The sequence below is a fragment of the Indicator indicator genome, chromosome 1 (assembly GCF_027791375.1).
Source record: "Indicator indicator isolate 239-I01 chromosome 1, UM_Iind_1.1, whole genome shotgun sequence".
Classification (NCBI taxonomy): Eukaryota; Metazoa; Chordata; class Aves; order Piciformes; family Indicatoridae; genus Indicator; species Indicator indicator.
The window spans coordinates 82,021,774-82,039,497 of record NC_072010.1 but is presented as its reverse complement, the minus strand read 5'-3'; the positions used below and the strand labels follow the sequence as shown (position 1 = coordinate 82,039,497).

The following is a 17,724-nucleotide window of genomic DNA, read 5'->3' as shown; positions in this document are numbered from 1 at the left end:
AATGAGTCTGAAAGTGGTGTTACTATAATCAACAGGACTGCAAAAAAGTTTACTTCTTGGTGAAAAAAAAAGCAAGCTCTAAATGTAATTCTCAGGTATCAGCAAAGTAAGATGTTAAGAATATGACATGTGTGGCACATGTAGTTTCGAAGCATGTGGTTGGCAAATTGAGAAGTAAATTGAAAAGCACTCATAGGGTTAACTGGGTAATTTTTGTGAGTGAGTTTGAGACTATATCACATGTTGCTTTTTTTTTTAATAATTCTTTTTGTGTTGTGATCTTAAAAATTGTTTTTCACAGATATATATTTTTGCCTGGACAAATTCCCCAGACAGAGGTACCTTTGAGAATTTGCAGTGTTATAAGTGGTCTTAAATATTTCACCTACAAAGCAAGAAAGGAGTTGTTCTGCTGTGGATAGATAGCTGCATTTTTTTAACAGACACATGGCAATTCTGGATCCAGAAGAAAGTTACGTCTTTCAAACACAATCTTGTAGGCTATGAGATTCTGTGTCTGTTGTTTAGTGGCTTAATACGCTTAATTTCTGCTTTAATGACATGCATTATTCCTGAGTGCCCCATCTTCAAACGGAGTTGTTCCTCAGTACCATCTGTCACTTTCTTTTCTTTCTGGCACCTGCATCACTGTTATCAATAGAAGTGCAAGAGGTCTTTTTGTAGAATTGTATTAAACCGAAGCTGAGATAGGATCCATCCACTTGTCAGAGCTAGCAGCTGTTTAGGGTCAAAGAGGATGACAGAGGTCAGCCATATGATTCAATACAGGGACAGACCAAGCTTGCTGAAAAAGGATCATGACTTGTGGCATTCACTTGACAGAGCTGATCCATTTGTGATTTTGTTGAGTCTGAGCTTTAGGTATGCAGCAGGAGTTTCACAAACCTACCATGTTGTGTCTAATATCTTGATGCGTTTCAGTAATTCACTCATGGTCTAAAATAATTTTTTCTCTAGTAAGCGTTCTCTTCTTTTTCTTATTTTAGTTCACAAAGGTAAGCATAAAAGTCTGAGATGAAAAATTCAGCTAAAAATTAAGTCAGGAAATGAAGAACAGTCACTTGAGTTTGAAAATTAGTTTCAATCTCATTTTCTTTGTGCAGAAACACCAATGTTACTGAATAAATCTTAGTCTAGATTCAGTAGGAGGTATTTCCATAGATTTTTAATTACTAAATAGGCTTTATTCCATGATTACCCAAACTATGCTTAGTCAGTCATATTAGTTCATGAATTACTCTTGAAAGAAACAGCCCAAGTTAAGAGCCACTTATAAAATATTGAAGAGGACACATCTTTGATGCAAATCCTTAGTGGAGAAAGCTGTTTCTTAGCAGCCATTCATTAATTATTCTTGAAGGATTGTGTTTGTAAATTCACCTTCTGTCTATGTGCCTTTGTGAGCAAACTACATTTGCAAAGAATAAAGAAGCTGCAGTTTGGTGTAATCTAGAGACTTCGCTCTGCCCAGGTCGAAACATGGTCCCAGGAAGCTCCCATGGGGTGGTGGGTGGACAGGACAGGCAGTAGCAAGGAGGAAGGGTGGGCCAATTCAGTCCCACTGACTGTAGGATGGACTTCAGAATGGAAGAGAAAATGGTTAGCTGGGAGTTAAGATGGAAGACCAGACAGCACAGGGAAGAAAACTGGACAGAGAATTAGGTACCAGCAAGATGATTACCTGTATTCTTTCTTAGCTCAACAGGAGAGCAGTATGCTGCTTGTGTATATGTACAAATTACAAGATTTTCTTTTTTTTTTTCTTCTCTCTTATTGAACACAGGAAAAGCAAAAAAAGGTATGAAAACATCCCTTTACGTGGCTGTATCTATCGTTGTGTTTTGGCAAAAGTACTGATTGCTTCAGCACTGTCAAGTAGTTCTCAAAATCCTGAAAAACTTTTCTATAGTAGTTAAGTAATGACAGCAATTCCAAAATTCCTTTTTTTCCCTGCTGTCAAAGAACCTGCCACAACAAAACTTCTGATTAATGATAACATCTGCAGAGCTACAGCTTTCTGCAGGCTTAATTTTTTGCTTCTTTGTTCATAGCCACACAAGTAGAGCAGAAAATCTTGAAGTCTTTGCAGATCTGTGGGTGACAATGTAGGCAGACTTGGGCTTCCTCCTTTGGCATGTTTCGATACAAAAAATGTATCTTGACATGTTAATATCAATCTTACAAAAGAAAAAAGAACAGGAATAAAGGAAGAGGTACTGTGATCTTTTTTAGGAAATACTAACATACTTGACAGTGCCACTTTCAATAACAGCTCTCGCCTATGGTTCTGACCTTACCATAATGTTGTGGGGGTTTTTGTGATTCTATGATAACTTTGGAATATATATACACATATATATATACACGAAAATTGAAATGCTATGGCTTTATGGGTGTTTGCAGTATTGTGCTTAGCAGTATGGCTGTTAAAAGCCTTAAGTAGTGTTAAGTTTACTGTTTTGCTACAGAGAATCCAAGAAACATAAAACATTTTATCTCTTGTACCAGAGCTAAAGCTTAGAGTTGGATGAGTTTGGCTAGTGGGAAGCTTAATGAAGTGCTGGATCTTACAAGGAGTCTAATGTTTTATAATGCACATTCTGTGGATAGGTGCTTGAGCAGTTAAAAATTCCTTAAGCAGCAGATTGTGCCTGCCTGATGTGCAAGTGGGGCTTTAATGGAGGTGGGTTGGTTGTGAGGCTTCTCTGATCTGGAGCTTTGCTCTCTGTGTGGCTGATGACATGAGAAGAACATGAGAACATCAGCTTATGTTGTGCCTCTGTAAATGTGTCTCGTTTTGCAACCTAACAAGGGTGTATTTCTTGCAGTGTTTAGTTATGTTTGCATGATTACATAACTTTGATAAATATTTTACTTAAAAACAGATTCTGTATCTTCATGGAAAGTTGGCTTTCCTTTAGGAAAGCATTTGTAAAGCTGCTCTGTTTTACTAGGCCTTTGAGAAGGGTTTACTTTTCAGTGAGATATAGGGCATGAAATTACGATTTCTGAGCTGGCAGGCTTTTGCAAACGTCTCAATAGAAAAACATGCATTTGAATAAAGGTATTTCAGTAATTTTTTTCCCTTTCTTTCTTTCCATAATGAATCATTTTTAACCGTTTCACAGGAGCAATTAGTCATTCCAAAGGTAATTGCTTATCTGCAATAACAGCAGCATTTGCCACAGTAATAATGGGGGAAAAAACCAAACTGCACGTGTCGTGTGATGCTATTATCTATGACTGCTGAGGTGTACTTGTGTCCCTTTTGTCTCTTTTAGTAACTGGTGCAATTGAACTTTTATTGAAATTTACTGTTCCTTCAAATGTCAAGTAAAGTCCTATTAGTTTCTTAGAAACTAATTGTCTGTGAAAAACTTTTGTATGGTACAGAGGGAAGTGACAGGGAAAGAGGAAAGAGGAAACTATCTGCCTTGGAAATGCTTGTAGGCCGTTATTTTCTTAATAATATGCTTTAATTATTCAGCTTTAGTCATGCTTCTCAAATACCTTTTGGAGAATATTACAGCCTTTCCAAGGTAGAGCTGGAGCTGTTGGCTCCCTGAACTGGAACTCTCCTCACTCTGGGATGGTAACAAATACCAGAGAATAACCTTGTATGTGCAGATAGGGAATGAGAACAAGGCAGGAAAATATTCCAGCTCTTAGCATGTTTTCCTAACATCAGTGTCTTCATGGTGTCTAGTAAAAATCTTTATCTGGACCTTGCAGCATTTGTACATTTGTCTGCTTTCTTTCTGTGTCTATTTATCTTAAATATGTGGAATGTCAGTGACTACCTTCCTGTACCTGGGAGATTTTCATAAAGTCCAACAGTCTTTCCTGATCTCCAGCACAAATTTTGTGTCAGGAGCATGCAGAGAGTATTATAAACTTGACTGAGTGTCAGAACTGTGACCAAGCCTCCTGTGATAAAACTGTGATCAAGAATTCTTGCACTGATTAAAGGAAAAGCTGCATTTGTAAACCCCATAGATGGAAGGGCATGGTAAAATAACTCCAGCACATGAAACAACAGCTGTCCTTATGTTCTCCTCTTCATCAGGCAAGCTCAACAAACACTCTGCAAGTCTGTTTAAAAACTTCTGCATTGTTTACAAAGAGGAACAGAGACATGAGATGGAAATAATTCTGAAGAAATATTTGTTTTAAGGGAGATGTAGCCAAACAAAGTTTCCTGTGTTAAAAAAGGATGGCTTTTAAGAAAGGATGATTTTGTGGAAAAATAACAGCACAAAGAACATAAATGTTGCATAAACCTTGTTTTTCTTTGCAGTCACTGAGCTATAGGGATCTGTTTTAATCGTGTAGGGTGAACTGTAGTTTCAAAACTCCAGGAAAGTACCTCTGCACTACTTACTGTGATGACAAGCAGACTGTATTGTTTCAGCTCAATCTAAAAGCGCAGTTTGCAGTTACCAGAAGGTAAAGTTCCCCAAACAGACAAAAAACAATCAACATTCAGTTAAATCAACCAAACAAGTATTCAAGACAATGGTCAGAACTTTCTAGATCCCTGACTTTAACTGCATTACTTTCCAGATTAGGTCTAATTTAATCTGAAAATTAACATTATGTTCATTCAAATTAGATGTTGATAATACACATCTATGAATGTATATTGTATAGTCAGCCATACTAATCTGCATGTATTTGTGTCTATCATAGTTAAACCAGATATTTACAGCTTTTATTTCAGTTATGATTAACTTGTGAAATTAACCCTAATTTTGTAGTACCTGGCTCACAGCGCAGTTACGTCTGAGGTGACGTTCAGAATGCTTGTGCTGCTAACACATTGTGTAAGGTCAGTGTTTCCTCTGACTCTTTAGGGTACAACCATCAGCGTGTCTGTGAAAACCAAAGGCAGAAGTCTCCTGAGTTCTACAGCAGAACAGCATCTGAGTCAAACGTGTATTTGAACAGCTTCCATTACCCAGATCGCAGCTACAAGGACCATGCCTTTGATACGTTAAGCTTGGATAGTTCTGACAGCATGGAGACAAGCATATCAGCTTGCTCACCTGATAACATTTCCAGGTAAATCATTTTTCTTTCTGATGTTTTAATGCTCACAGGATTATAATGAAAAAGAGTATGTGTACATGATGATGCTATGGTACTGCTGCTAACTGGTTCAGAAACAAGATTGTTAGGCAGGAATACCATTTGGTATTTGTATAGCACTTAATAATCAGGTTTAACTATTATCGCGCTGTTTATTTAGAGATGGAAAATAAAAATATGGAGAGGCTAAGTGGTAATGTTGAAGACCACAGAGAACTCAGTGTCAGTTCCAAACTGAAATGATGACAGTGCCAGTGGGTAATAGCTGGAGCTTCCTTCCCTGTTCACTACAGGGAAGGAATTTCCTGTGATAGGACATTTCTCAAAGACATCTGCTGGCAGTGAAGCACATTCATCCTTCAAGTTCAGTGTGTTCCCTCACTGGCCCTTATGCTGAAGCACTTGGGGCTCACCTGGCATTCTTCTTAGCCCTCTCCCTCTTCTGGGTCAGTAAAAATGAAAAGACGGCACTTAAAGGGTTAGAGCCTTCAGCTGCTTTTCTCATCCTCAGACACTGTCAACTTAAACACTACTCCTCAGGTAAAAGGAACATCAGTAATCTGTGTTAAAATCTGCCTGAGCTTCAAAATTGTGTGCCATTTTCTTCTGACAGTCTGGTTTCAATGATAGTGCTTTCGTTTCTACTAATACCCCTGGCCTGGCTGTCTCATCAGCGTAAGTGGAGGATGATTAATTAAGTATTGGGTTGTCACAGGATTAAGAATCCTTTGTTGAACACAAGGACAGCTTGTTTGAATAGCATGTTGTGTTTTATACAGCATCTGTTTCCTTTAGCAGGGTATCATCCTACTGATTTCCTTCTGTAGTGCTTATCAGTACAGTGTTAAGGGTTTCAGAAAACATCAGTGGCAGTCATTCTTCTGGCTGGTTTTGGGGGTTGTGAGGTTTTTTTGCTTGGCTTTGATTTTTTTTTTTTTTTTTTTAAGTAAAATCATTAGGACTTGGGTTTTAAGAATTCTGTTTTAAACAGGTACACAGCAAGTTTCTGGTAGCTGGAGACAAGCTGGGAATTCACTGTTTCTGCAGTGATCTAACGTTGCAGTGGTATGAAACCTCTCTCTCTTTACCTTGCTGCTCTGACCAGCAAGTGGAATCTCCAACCCAGGATGGAGGAGCCCCAGTTGAATTTCACTGGTGCTGTTTGCCCTTCTGCTTCCCTCTGTATTTTTTGCAGCTTCCAGCCAATGCAAGAAAAAACAAACACCACCACCACCAAAACAAAACAAAGACCTCAAAACAAACAAAACTGCCACCCAAACAAAGCCAAAAACCAGGAAAAAACATCTAAGATTCTAACATCTTTCAGATTCTTACAAGGCAGACTTTGGTGAGAGAAGAAAAAATGTGGGCTAATTTTGTTGATAAAACTTGGAAGATAGGTAGTTAATTTTCCTTGACAAAACTTCCCGTAAGCAAAATTAAATTGGATTGGTTTAGATACTATTTGAAAATCTTCTCTAGCCATATCTGGCTTTAGAGGAGAACAATTTATGATGGTTTTGTTCCAACATAAAAATATGTTATATTTTACCTTGTATAAGGTGAGACACTTTTTTTCCTGTAAATGCATAAAATCTGTCTGTGCTCAAAGTACAGAAGAAACAAAACTGCTGTTGTCATTCATCAACTTGCCAATAGTAGTTGCTGCAGGGTTCATGAGCAACTTATCTTCTGTGGCTGAAGTTTCAGAGATTGTGATTATCAGCTTTGCATTAATGTCTGTGAGCAGGATAAGCAAGGATGAAAGAGTTTAACTAAGCTGAAATGTTAACCAGTTTAATATGGGAAAACCTACTGCAATTAATCTTCCATTTTTCTCAGATGACTTCTAATTTATGGCTTCATTGCTTTTACTAAAGTTATTTGACCCATGTTCTCTTTCCCATCAGCTAAACATATTTTGGGCAAAACCAAGGTTAGACATTTAATAAGCCAGTGGGGTTTTTTGTGTTTGGTTTTGTTTTTTTTTTTTGTCCAGAGACAATAAGCTTTTAGCATTCCGATAGATTTCAGATGATTATATCTTTTCTGCAAGCTTAAGTTAAATGAAATCTATTATTTTTGTATTGTATTGTATCCTCTCATGGAATGTATTCCCAGTATCAGCCAGAGAAATATCTTCTGAAGACTGTCACCCTTCTGACAAACGTCCTAGTCTAACAAACACTAGCATCACTTCAGAAAAGAGAAGGATACTGGGTTTACGTTTTGCTTTTCCATTTGGACTATTGGACTAATGGACTATTTCCATTCTACCCGTGTCCCTTCAGAGTTGTTCAGTATGCTGTTAAGTACCATGAACAAACCTGCCACCTGACACCCGTTTCCCCTTGAGTGGTCAGAGAACATCTTCAACATAATCCCAAGTCAAGTTTCTCTTTGCCCTAAACATTTGAATCCATTTTATTTCCTCTCATTATGCTTTAGTCTAATGGCATTATTAATGGTAACGCAATAGTATTTAACTTGAACTCTTTTTCTTGAGCAGCATAAGATGAAAAATAAATTAGCATGCCGTGGAAATAGTACAGTTGAAGTCGCTGTTAAATTGAGATGAAACAAAAGGATTGTACTGGAGAAAAGAAACGATAGAAAAAAAGGATAGGCAGCAGTGGTAGCTATGTCTTGCTGGGCCAGGATCTAGCACTCGTTGTGATTGCCCTTGTTTCTTTGGCTTTCCTGGTTTCTTTAACTAAGAGATCCTTCCTGACACTGCTCTGTCACTTGAATGGCCTTTGTGAATACCACCTAATCCTGCTTCATTTTATTGAGCGTTTTTTGAGACGCAAAACACAGTTTACAGCCAGGAGGACTGGAATATTCAGATGGCTGCTAATTCGAGCTCTGAGGATCACTAGTGTGTTCTGTTAGGACATGGTAGCCACTTCCATCCATTCTGTTATCTGGGAGAAGATGACAAATCCCAGGGGGATGAGCAGACGTACTTGAGTCTGCATTTTTTCACAGCTCTGCATGGCAAATGTATATGTTGACAGCATACCATGTACTTTATACATCACCTCTTTTTTAGTGCCTACTGCACTGAATGGTACCAGAACAGGATCAGCTCCATTCTTAAACTGGCCAGTGTTGGACAGTAAGATAAAGCTTTAAATGCCAAGTGTTATTTAAAATAACTCTGGATTTTTGTGCAGTGCTAGCACTTCAAACGTTGCAAGAATAGAAGAGATGGAGAGACTTCTGAAACAAGCACACGCTGAAAAGACCAGGCTGCTGGAGACCAGGGTAAGCATCCTTGTATGAGTAAACCCAAGAGTGGGCATCTTAATTAGATAATAGCCTCCTAAGTGCAACATTGGACCATAAATGGTTTACCCCTAATAGACACTTTAAAAGTTACCTCTTCCCCTTACACTGGTCTGGTTTCACCCTCATACTACATCCCTAAGCCCATCTACAATAGCTGCTGTCTCTGGCAAAATCTCATCAGAAGCTAGGTCAACGTTGCTCCTACAATAAGAGAGAGATGCTTAAGAACCTTTATTTCTAGAGTTGTAATATTTGCAATTCTGATTCCAATTCTCAGTGCACTTTACTGGAGATATGTGTTTCTGCCTAGTTAAGAGGCAAAAAAAGGATTTAGTCCCATCTTAGACATTACATTACCAACTATAGTTTCACATATAATTAAAGCTCTGTGTGTGCTTGTGGTGTTTAGGAACGGGAGATGGAAGCTAAGAAACGAGCTCTGGAAGAAGAAAAGCGCCGCAGAGAGCAACTAGAAAAAAGACTGGAAGAAGAAACTAGCCAGAGGCAAAAATTAATTGAAAAGGAAGTCAAAATACGTGAGAAACAAAGAGCACAGGTGAGATAACATTGACATGCAATGGTTTTTAAGGGAGGGACTTCCCCTTGATATACAGAAGGGACTATTTCCATCAAATAAATGGATTTGGTATTTCTGAGGTATAACTGTGCAGCCAGGAGTATGTTTGGGCTCTTGGAGCCTTAGATGTCCAAGTATTAAAGTTAAATAATGGCATGAATATCTGCTTAGCGTTTTTTATCTAAAGAACAAACATTAATCCTAAAAGGTTTGTTGCTGAGTGTTGGCAGAATGGAATTTTTTTGTCCTGAACAACAGAAGTTTTTGTGTGTGTTATTTTGATAAACCATTGGTGGAGTTACTGGAGTTTTTTACCTGTCTTTAGACATATAAAATACCTTGGAATGTGAATTGTCACTTCCAAATATTTAACTGAAAAAAATCAACCAAACCAAACAAAACAACAGTTTTTCCAGCTCCACATCTACTGTAGAGAGGAAGTGATTTTTTTTTTTTTTCTAATGTTACTGGGACCATATGAAATAAGAAACATTATTTAATTAAAACACTGTAACCTACAACATCATATACTTCTTAAGAATTGGAGGTCTCCGTACTCAGCACTGGTGAGGCCACACCTTGAGTATCATGTTCAGTCCTGGGCCCCTCACTACATGAAGGATATTGAGGTGCTGGAGCATGTCCAGAGAAGGGCAATGAGGCTCATGAAGGGTGTGGAACACGTGGCCTCCGAGGAGCATCTGAGCGAGCTGGGGTTGTTCAGTCTGGAGAAGAGGAGACTTTGTTGCTCTCTACAACTACCTGAAGGAAGGTCGGAGTGAGGAGAGGGACAGCTTCTTCTCCTTGATGGCAAAAGACAGGACTAGAGGAAATGGTTTCAAGCTGTGCCAGGGGAAGTCTAGGCTGGATATTAGGAAATACTCCTTCACTGAAACAGTTGTCAAACATTGGAATGGTCTGCCTCAGGGCTGTGGTGGAGTCACCATCCCTGGAGGTGTTTAAGCAGTGAATGGACCTGGCACTTAGGGACATGGTTTAGGTTGGACTGGACGATCTTTGAAGCGTCTTCCAACTAGATACATTCTGTGATTCTGTCTCTTAAGCTCTTTAGACTTAGAGGTTTCACCTATTTGGTTTTCTCACCACAACTAGCAAGATCCCCACGACACAGCAAGTAGACTAGGCACTTTATCATTGGTATGATAAAGTACAGCAAGACAATGTCTCCATCTTAATATATGCATCTGAGTGCAGAAGATTCCATATCATATTTTAATATCTTTTTGCTTTTACCTGTGCTAAATCTTTGCTTCGTGAGTTACTATTACATGGTTTTACGAACATTCCTACATACTTTGCCCTTCTAGCACTAAGTCATAACACTAGGACAAACTTTAAGCTATTTATGATTAAATAGATTGATTCCTTTGTTTTTATATAAATAATTACCAAATGTTCAATTTTATGTGCACTTGAATGCCTTCTTTTTTTTAATCTAAGAGATTTTAACAACTCAAATATGGTGTAAACAATGATGCAATGCTTGTATCTTTATCACAAACTGGAGTGTGCCCGTGTTCTAATAGAATGCCCTATCATTCGCTTGCTAATTGGCACACTTGGTAGAATGTCTGAAGACTGAATTGGCAGGAGACAGAACGTGTGTCAAAAATATTTATATTTATTACTTTTTTCTTTGTACAGTGAGACCAAATTTTTAATTTTTTTTCAGCACTTCCTGAAATTAGAAATATAACCCAGGGGAAGGACCTTCACTTTCACATTTGCTGAAGCCAATGCCGGCTTCTATCATAACATGACTGCATAATTTCAGCAGCATACTGAGAGTTATTGTAGGCAACACAGCTCTCCTTGTGCCAAGAGGTTCTTGAGAATGCAGTGAGGGAAAGTCCCTTCAACTTGTGACTTGCAGTGGGATTTAACAGACTAACTTCAGTCATGGAGCAGGGTCACATTATATTCTCCAGGTCACTGACTTCTCTGCTGTCAGAGCAGAGAGAGAGAGAGAGGGAAATGTTTCTTTCTTGGGTCATTCCAACCCCTTAAGCTCATCTTCTGGCTGAAGTGCCCTGTGATGTAGCCTCTGTCTGCTCTGATTGCTGCAGAGCCTGGAGAGACTCTTCTGTGCTTAAAATAAGGGGAGGGCTTGTGCCTAGACCCTAGAGCAATCTTTCTGTGCTGTGGTCCTGATTTTACCACCTTATCTGACAATTTCAAGAAACTTCTGTGCTCTAATCTGGCTTTTATAAACACTTTATTATTATTATTATTGTTGTTGTTGTTGTTGTTGTTATTGTCATTATTATTTTATTTTGTTGGGGGGGTGTTTGTTTTCTCCAACACTTTGTAAAGTTACAAGTTTTAAAGAAAAATCAGGATTGCAGCTTTGTTTTCCTTAGGTTCATCCTTGGAATCTATGGGCAGTTTGCAGTTACGTCCTTGCAGCAGGAAGAGTGAAGGAGAAGTTAAGACTTCTGTTAGTACTATTACTTTCTTTTCTTTACTGTAGGCCCGTCCCTTGACTCGGTATTTGCCCGTTAGAAAGGAAGACTTTGACCTCCGAAGTCACATCGAGACAGCTGGCCACAACATAGAGACCTGCTACCATGTCTCCCTCACAGAGAAGACCTGCCGAGGCTTCCTGATTAAAATGGGAGGGAAAATTAAAACATGGAAAAAGCGATGGTTTGTTTTTGACAGAAACAAGAGAACATTTACTTACTATGCAGGTAGGTTGCACAGTCACTACTTGGATACATCTGTCCCTCCTTTTTCCTATCAACCTCAGCTGAGTTATGAACGTGTAGGAAGTTCTGAATAATCCTTTCATTTTCGTTTCTTTAATTGTTTTACATGTACACTTAGAGCTCATACAGTCCCTTTTCAATCCTAATGCCAGGTAAAGCAGAAATGAACATGCCAAAGGGAGAGATGTGACAGAAATGTGGATAGACAAGAGGGAAAAACTAGATTGTCAGATTCCCAGTACACAGAATAATGGCTCCATATAATTTATGTATTATATACTTCCTCCAATGACAGAATGATTTCTTGTACTCTTCATACAAGAATATAATTCATTGCACTTACCATGAAAATCAAGCTGAATGCTTCTGCAATTCCATTTGATGTACTGAAAAGTCTTTCAGGAAATTAAATACACAGGAATAGAACTCTTGAGTTTGCCATATTATGAGAGTCTGAGGAATTTCAAATGAAAAATGTGAAATAGCCTAAAAGAGGTTTCTGTATACTTAAGTTGTGTTATATGATATCTGGAGTCCTTATAAGCATTATATTAATTTTGGAGTAATCTTGAGTAAACCCAGAAATTTTAAATTAAAACACATACATGTCTCACCAGTTGCTGTGCGAATCTACATACAGTTTGACTTTGAAATTTTGGAGAAAGCCAGAAAAATGACTTTGTGTTCTGAATATTTACTGTTAGGAGAGGCCAGACTGGGGCACATCTAGGATGGGCATTGCGAAGAAGCAGAAGAAAACATCAAGTACAAAACCCACACATTCTTACTAGTTTGCAGTAATACCATGAAGAATGTGACAAACATTTTTTCATTTTGTTCTTAACATCTGGCTCACTAGTTAGCAAGGCACTGCTATAACACAGTAGTGTTCCCATCTGGTACTGATTCTTTGTTGTGGTTGGTTTTCATTTACTAGTTAACAGTTTTGGTTTTGAGCACAGTTATAGTTGCCATCATGCAATTTCAGTTACCAAAGAAAGCTTTTCATGATGTCTCAAGGACTCCAGCCAACAAATACAGCTAGTATGAGTGAGGATCCATATAGATCTTTAAATCCATAGTAGACTTCCAAAATAAATATTGACTCTGTAAACTCAGAGTAATTTTATTCTAAGTGAATATACTGGTATATTGATTTAGTTTTGCAAGTGTACTGAATGAAGAGCTTACTCTGAAGCGTGAAGCATCTGCACTTTATGACCTGAAGCATACAGGGAACTCTATGAAGACTGTTGTGATGGAGTTCATGAAATGCTCCTGTAACCAAGAACCCAGGTGGGGTTTGAAAGGAGAGTGGATCAGTGTTTGCTTGTGCTGCATAGACAGCATATTTTGTATGGTATTGCATTTAGCTCATTATAATGTGAGCTACAGTTTCATGATCTTATACTTCAGTACTTTGCAGGGGGTGGGGGGTGAACTAGATGATCTTTAAAGGTCCCTTCTAACCTAAAGCAATCTGTGATTCTACTGGTCCCCTGAGGGTGGCAGGGACATTCCCAACACTATTGTCCAGTCTCTGGGATTTCTTTTTGCCATCCTATGAAGCTTTTGAAACTGCCTGCAGCTACTGATGTAAGTTGAATTTGGTGAGGGTTCAAAATGACAGCAGAAACTCTCACAGGACTGATAAAGATGTTCTGCGTGACTGTTTGGTGTTAAAGTGACGCTAACTTGGGATCAGAGGGTATCATGTCCCTAGTACAAAAGTGCTGGGAGTGGAAAGAAGTTTGGCCTTTGGTGTCACAGGCAGTTGTGATGCTACTTAACCCCCTTTAAGATATTTAACAATGTACCTTACATTGCAGGAAAATGGAGAGTACCCTAGATCCTACCTTGTTTCTTGTGAAACATTATAGTTGTGGTGGTTTCAATGTTATGTTTAGTCTGTATTCTTGCCCTAATGATTCACAAGCTAATGCTGGGACAGAAGGCAATACCAGAAGATGTCTAAAATAGTTTAGAATTGACCTTCTGCAAGTGTCTGCTTCTTTCCATTGCCTTTAAAGAGAGATTAAGTCAGCTGTAACTCTATTGTAGGTATCAAAATTTAAGTGAGAAGACTTCCACTGTGTATTCTGGCTTTGCTGCAGTGGGACATTTGTACCACTAGGTAACAATCTACTCCTTGTAAGCAGACTCCCTGCAGTAACTCTCTGTTGCCTTAAGCATTCTGAGGCAAATGGGGACTTCCCTTTGGCAGCAGAGCACACTACCTAGTTTGGCTTTTACTTTGGATGTCCAAGTAGGAGAATGCAAACATCCAGTTATGATGAAATTTTATATCTCCTGTAAACTTTTGCACGTGTCAGAGCTCATAGAAACTTGCCTACAATCTGCTAACCTCACCTTTAAATAATAAATAATAGTTTGAGACTGAGGGAGAAAGTAGAAAGCACAAATGAGGATCTAACGTAAAGCTTTGCTTATCATAACAGTTTGACTTTGAAAGCAAACTGTAGAGCTTAGCCTGTGGGCTGTGTGAAGTCCGGCTGGCTTTCATGGAACTGTAAAATGGGATGTATCTTGGAGAGATCTGTCCTTCTGTTGGCTTATAGTGTTTAGACACTTCAATGAAGGAAGTGACTTGCAAATATATGAGGAAATTGCAAAGCTTTATTTACTTGGAAACAAGGTGAAAAGGAAAACATATTCAAATACCATTTCTTAGTAAAACTGACCAACTACTAAGAAAGGTGAAAGATTTCTGAAGGATTTCACAAGCAGAAGTGTTAATCCAGGTACTTCTTAGCTGAACATCTATGAAAATGGAAACTGAGCTGTTCCATCTTGAAGTACTGTTCGTTTCAGTTCTCAAGTCATTTTCTCTTTCCCATTTTAGACAAACATGAAACTAAATTAAAAGGCATAATATATTTTCAAGCTATTGAAGAAGTCTATTATGATCATCTAAAGAATGCATATAAGGTAAACTTTGTTGTTTTAACTGAGTATCATATAGCAGTGCCTGAAGTGTAGTAGCTGCTGTAAAACCAAGGGGAGAGCTGACATGACCAAAACCAACCCAAACCCCAAACAAACAAAAAAGTGGAGGAAAAAGAAGATGAACCCAGATCAGTGATTAGCACTGAGGGAAGTGGAGATGTTATGAAACCAGAAATAAGAGTGTCTGCCTGCTGTGGAGAATTCCTTAGTCCAGTGGCAAGACCACCGATACCAGTGGGTATGGCACACCCATGGTGGCCAAATGTGTCTGTCATGGAGAGAGAGTTAACCAACAGCGCATGGCATCCCCTGCCCCTCATCTGTCATTTCAATGAGCTGTGAACAAGGCAAATGTGTTCTTGGCACATGGATTTGTGAAAGCCAAGGTGGGTTGGACCATTAGACAGAGTCGGGGGTTAGTTATTTGAGCACAAAAATAACAGTTTAGAGCCCTGTATTACTTTACAAGTCTAGTGCAAATATGTTTTAAAAAGCATTTATGGTGGACAGAAACACTTTAAATGTGTCTTGCATTTTTATTCAAATCTCTTTAGCCCTATTGTAACTCTCCCTGTAATTTGACTTCTGGTATCAATAAATGGCTGGGGAGGGACTGCTTAGAAGGGCTTGTGTAGTGATAGGACGAAGGGTTTGCAACTGGAGCAGGGTAGATTAAGGTTGGATTTAAGGAGGAAGCTCTTCAAAATGAGGGTGGTGAAATACTGGAACAGGTTGCCCAGGGATGTAGTTGAGGTCCTGTCCCTGAAGACATTCAGGATCAGGCTTGATGGGGCCCTGTGCAGCCTGATGTAGTTGGAGGTGTCCCTGCTGACTGCAGCAGGGCTGGACAAAATCACCAAGATGACCTTTGAGGGTCCCTACCAACCCGACACAATCTGTGAACCTGTGATTTCATTCTGCTGACACCTGTCTTTCTGACCTGTTTCAGAGTCCCAACCCATTGCTCACTTTCAGTGTGAAGACCCATGACCGGATATACTACATGGTCGCTCCTTCACCAGAAGCCATGAGAATATGGATGGATGTGATTGTCACCGGTGCAGAGGGCTACACCCACTTCATGTTATAACAGACAGGGGTGACAGGGCATCCTGCAATAATGTCACATACAAAGTTAGCCATACGTAGTAGTGAAATCCAAAAAGCCAGTGAATACTCTCAAGTATCCTCCTCATGATGTGCACCCATAACCTCAGGATGAGAGGGGTTTACAAATGCATTGAAAAGGGGGGTGGGGGGCGTTACTTGTTTTAGTTGATGTTTATAGCAATGAAAGAGCAAAAGCTGTTGAGAGAATCCTAGTGCTCCAAAATGGATCATCAGGCAATGTCAATTACAGCATCTTGACTCAATGGCAATTGTCTTGTACAGAGAATGTCTTGGTAAACTCCTACTAAACAATCTGGAAATGTGTGTTCTCATCAGTAAGCAAGAATCCTAGTAATGGAGCAAAAAGGTATAGCAAGCATATATTTTAATATGCAGCATCATTTATAGATGATTAGGTGACTTTTTAAAACTTTTAGTCAAGTATTTTATAAAAACATAAACAAAAAAGTGACCCTAAGGCGCACACAGCTCTTGCCTTAGCAGTTAATTATTACAACAGAGCCAAAGAGTTATCCAGTCCCCTTACCATGACGTCTTCATGTAGGTAGTTGTACCTAACTTTCTGTGAGGGGACAGTGCCAAAACTCTTCATGACTTTTAAATGTAATTAATTTGTTATGATATTCCGGGTGGTCAAACACTTAGTGGCACCAACTGTCTGCATCTATGGAATGCAAAAAAAAAAAAGGATAGCTTTATAAAGATGCATTTTTCCACAAGGCTATGAAATGGAAACACATGTATTAACTCCCTTATGGGGGGGAGAGGGGAGGTAAAATCTTCCCTGTTGAATAGAATTGGCTGATTCTAGACCCTACAGCAATCTTCATTTGTGCATAGTTCTAACCTTACTCTGTGCCATGTGAACGCTCTACTGAAACCTCTCAAATATTGATCCTCTTGAAGTCAGTATCAAAATCTCTACCTATTTAAATTCTTTGGAGCCAGGTTTTCAGCCCCAGAGATTTTTTTTTTTCCAAATGCATATCTGCACAGAATAATGCTAATAATTAGATTAAAAAGAGAAAGGCAAGTTCTAAGAATTTATGCGAAGAGGTATGAAAAAAAACCAAAAACAAACAAAATTTTAAGTAGCAGAGAGGGTGAGATTCCTGAAACTATAAAAATTCTGAAGGTGCAGTGATAACCTATTTTAAAATCACTTGCAAGTCTTTGAGTACTATTGCAGAAACATAAATTATTTAATTGAACTGAACTCCAAGAAAGCCTTTCATAATACGGCTTTCAAGTGGTTCTATTTCAATAATCAAAACTTTAACGTGCTAAGTCCTATGTGTAACAGATGAAAGCACATTAGACTTTTTCTTGATGAAAAGTTAATGGCTTTTGATGGACAAAAACTGAAAGCAGAACAGAAGTGTGCTGGCAGAATGTTTTTGTCACGCTTTTTAAGCTCTTTATCTGTACTGAACAAGTTGAATTTTTTTGTGGTGTATACAGGTGATACAGTTGTTCTAGCACAGCAAACATCAGATTCGACCTGAATCATGAAAGAAGGGACTGTTGTTGCAAGATAATTGTTATCATCTGTGCTGATCACAGCTTGTAATCTAATGATTTAAAACACTATCAGAGATAAATTGCTTTGGTTTATATAATTATTATTTTTCCTGATGTATCTTGATCTTACTCCTAAATATGGTTATAAAGGTTTTCTAATAATGATTTTTGTATCCTGCATGACACAATGAAGGCATTTCAATAAACATTTTTAAAAATACACTTGAAATATTCACTTGCTGCTTCATCTTGAGCCATTACTGCTTGTCTTTTGAAAGTCCTATCAAGTTGTGCAAGCAATTTTGTATTTCTTAGAATGGTCAGATTATTCTTTACTATGTGTGTCCTCATAAAAGATCTATGGAAAGTAATCTTAGAGATGGCAGTGAAATTGGGAGT

At 38.5% G+C, this 17,724-nt stretch overlaps 1 protein-coding gene across 1 annotated transcript in view; it reads left to right on the top strand.

The window, feature by feature from the left end:
* The window catches only part of PHLDB2 (pleckstrin homology like domain family B member 2), a 59,282-nt gene extending 41,862 nt beyond the window's left edge, over positions 1 to 17,420 (top strand). The window contains exons 13-18 of the mRNA XM_054391424.1: positions 4,875 to 5,082; positions 8,286 to 8,376; positions 8,810 to 8,956; positions 11,469 to 11,688; positions 14,570 to 14,655; positions 15,623 to 17,420. Coding sequence (XP_054247399.1) covers positions 4,875 to 5,082; positions 8,286 to 8,376; positions 8,810 to 8,956; positions 11,469 to 11,688; positions 14,570 to 14,655; positions 15,623 to 15,763 — 893 coding nt within the window. The 3' untranslated portion in view covers positions 15,764 to 17,420. The remainder of the gene's footprint in view (positions 1 to 4,874; positions 5,083 to 8,285; positions 8,377 to 8,809; positions 8,957 to 11,468; positions 11,689 to 14,569; positions 14,656 to 15,622) is intronic.
* Positions 17,421 to 17,724: the final 304 nt, after the last annotated feature.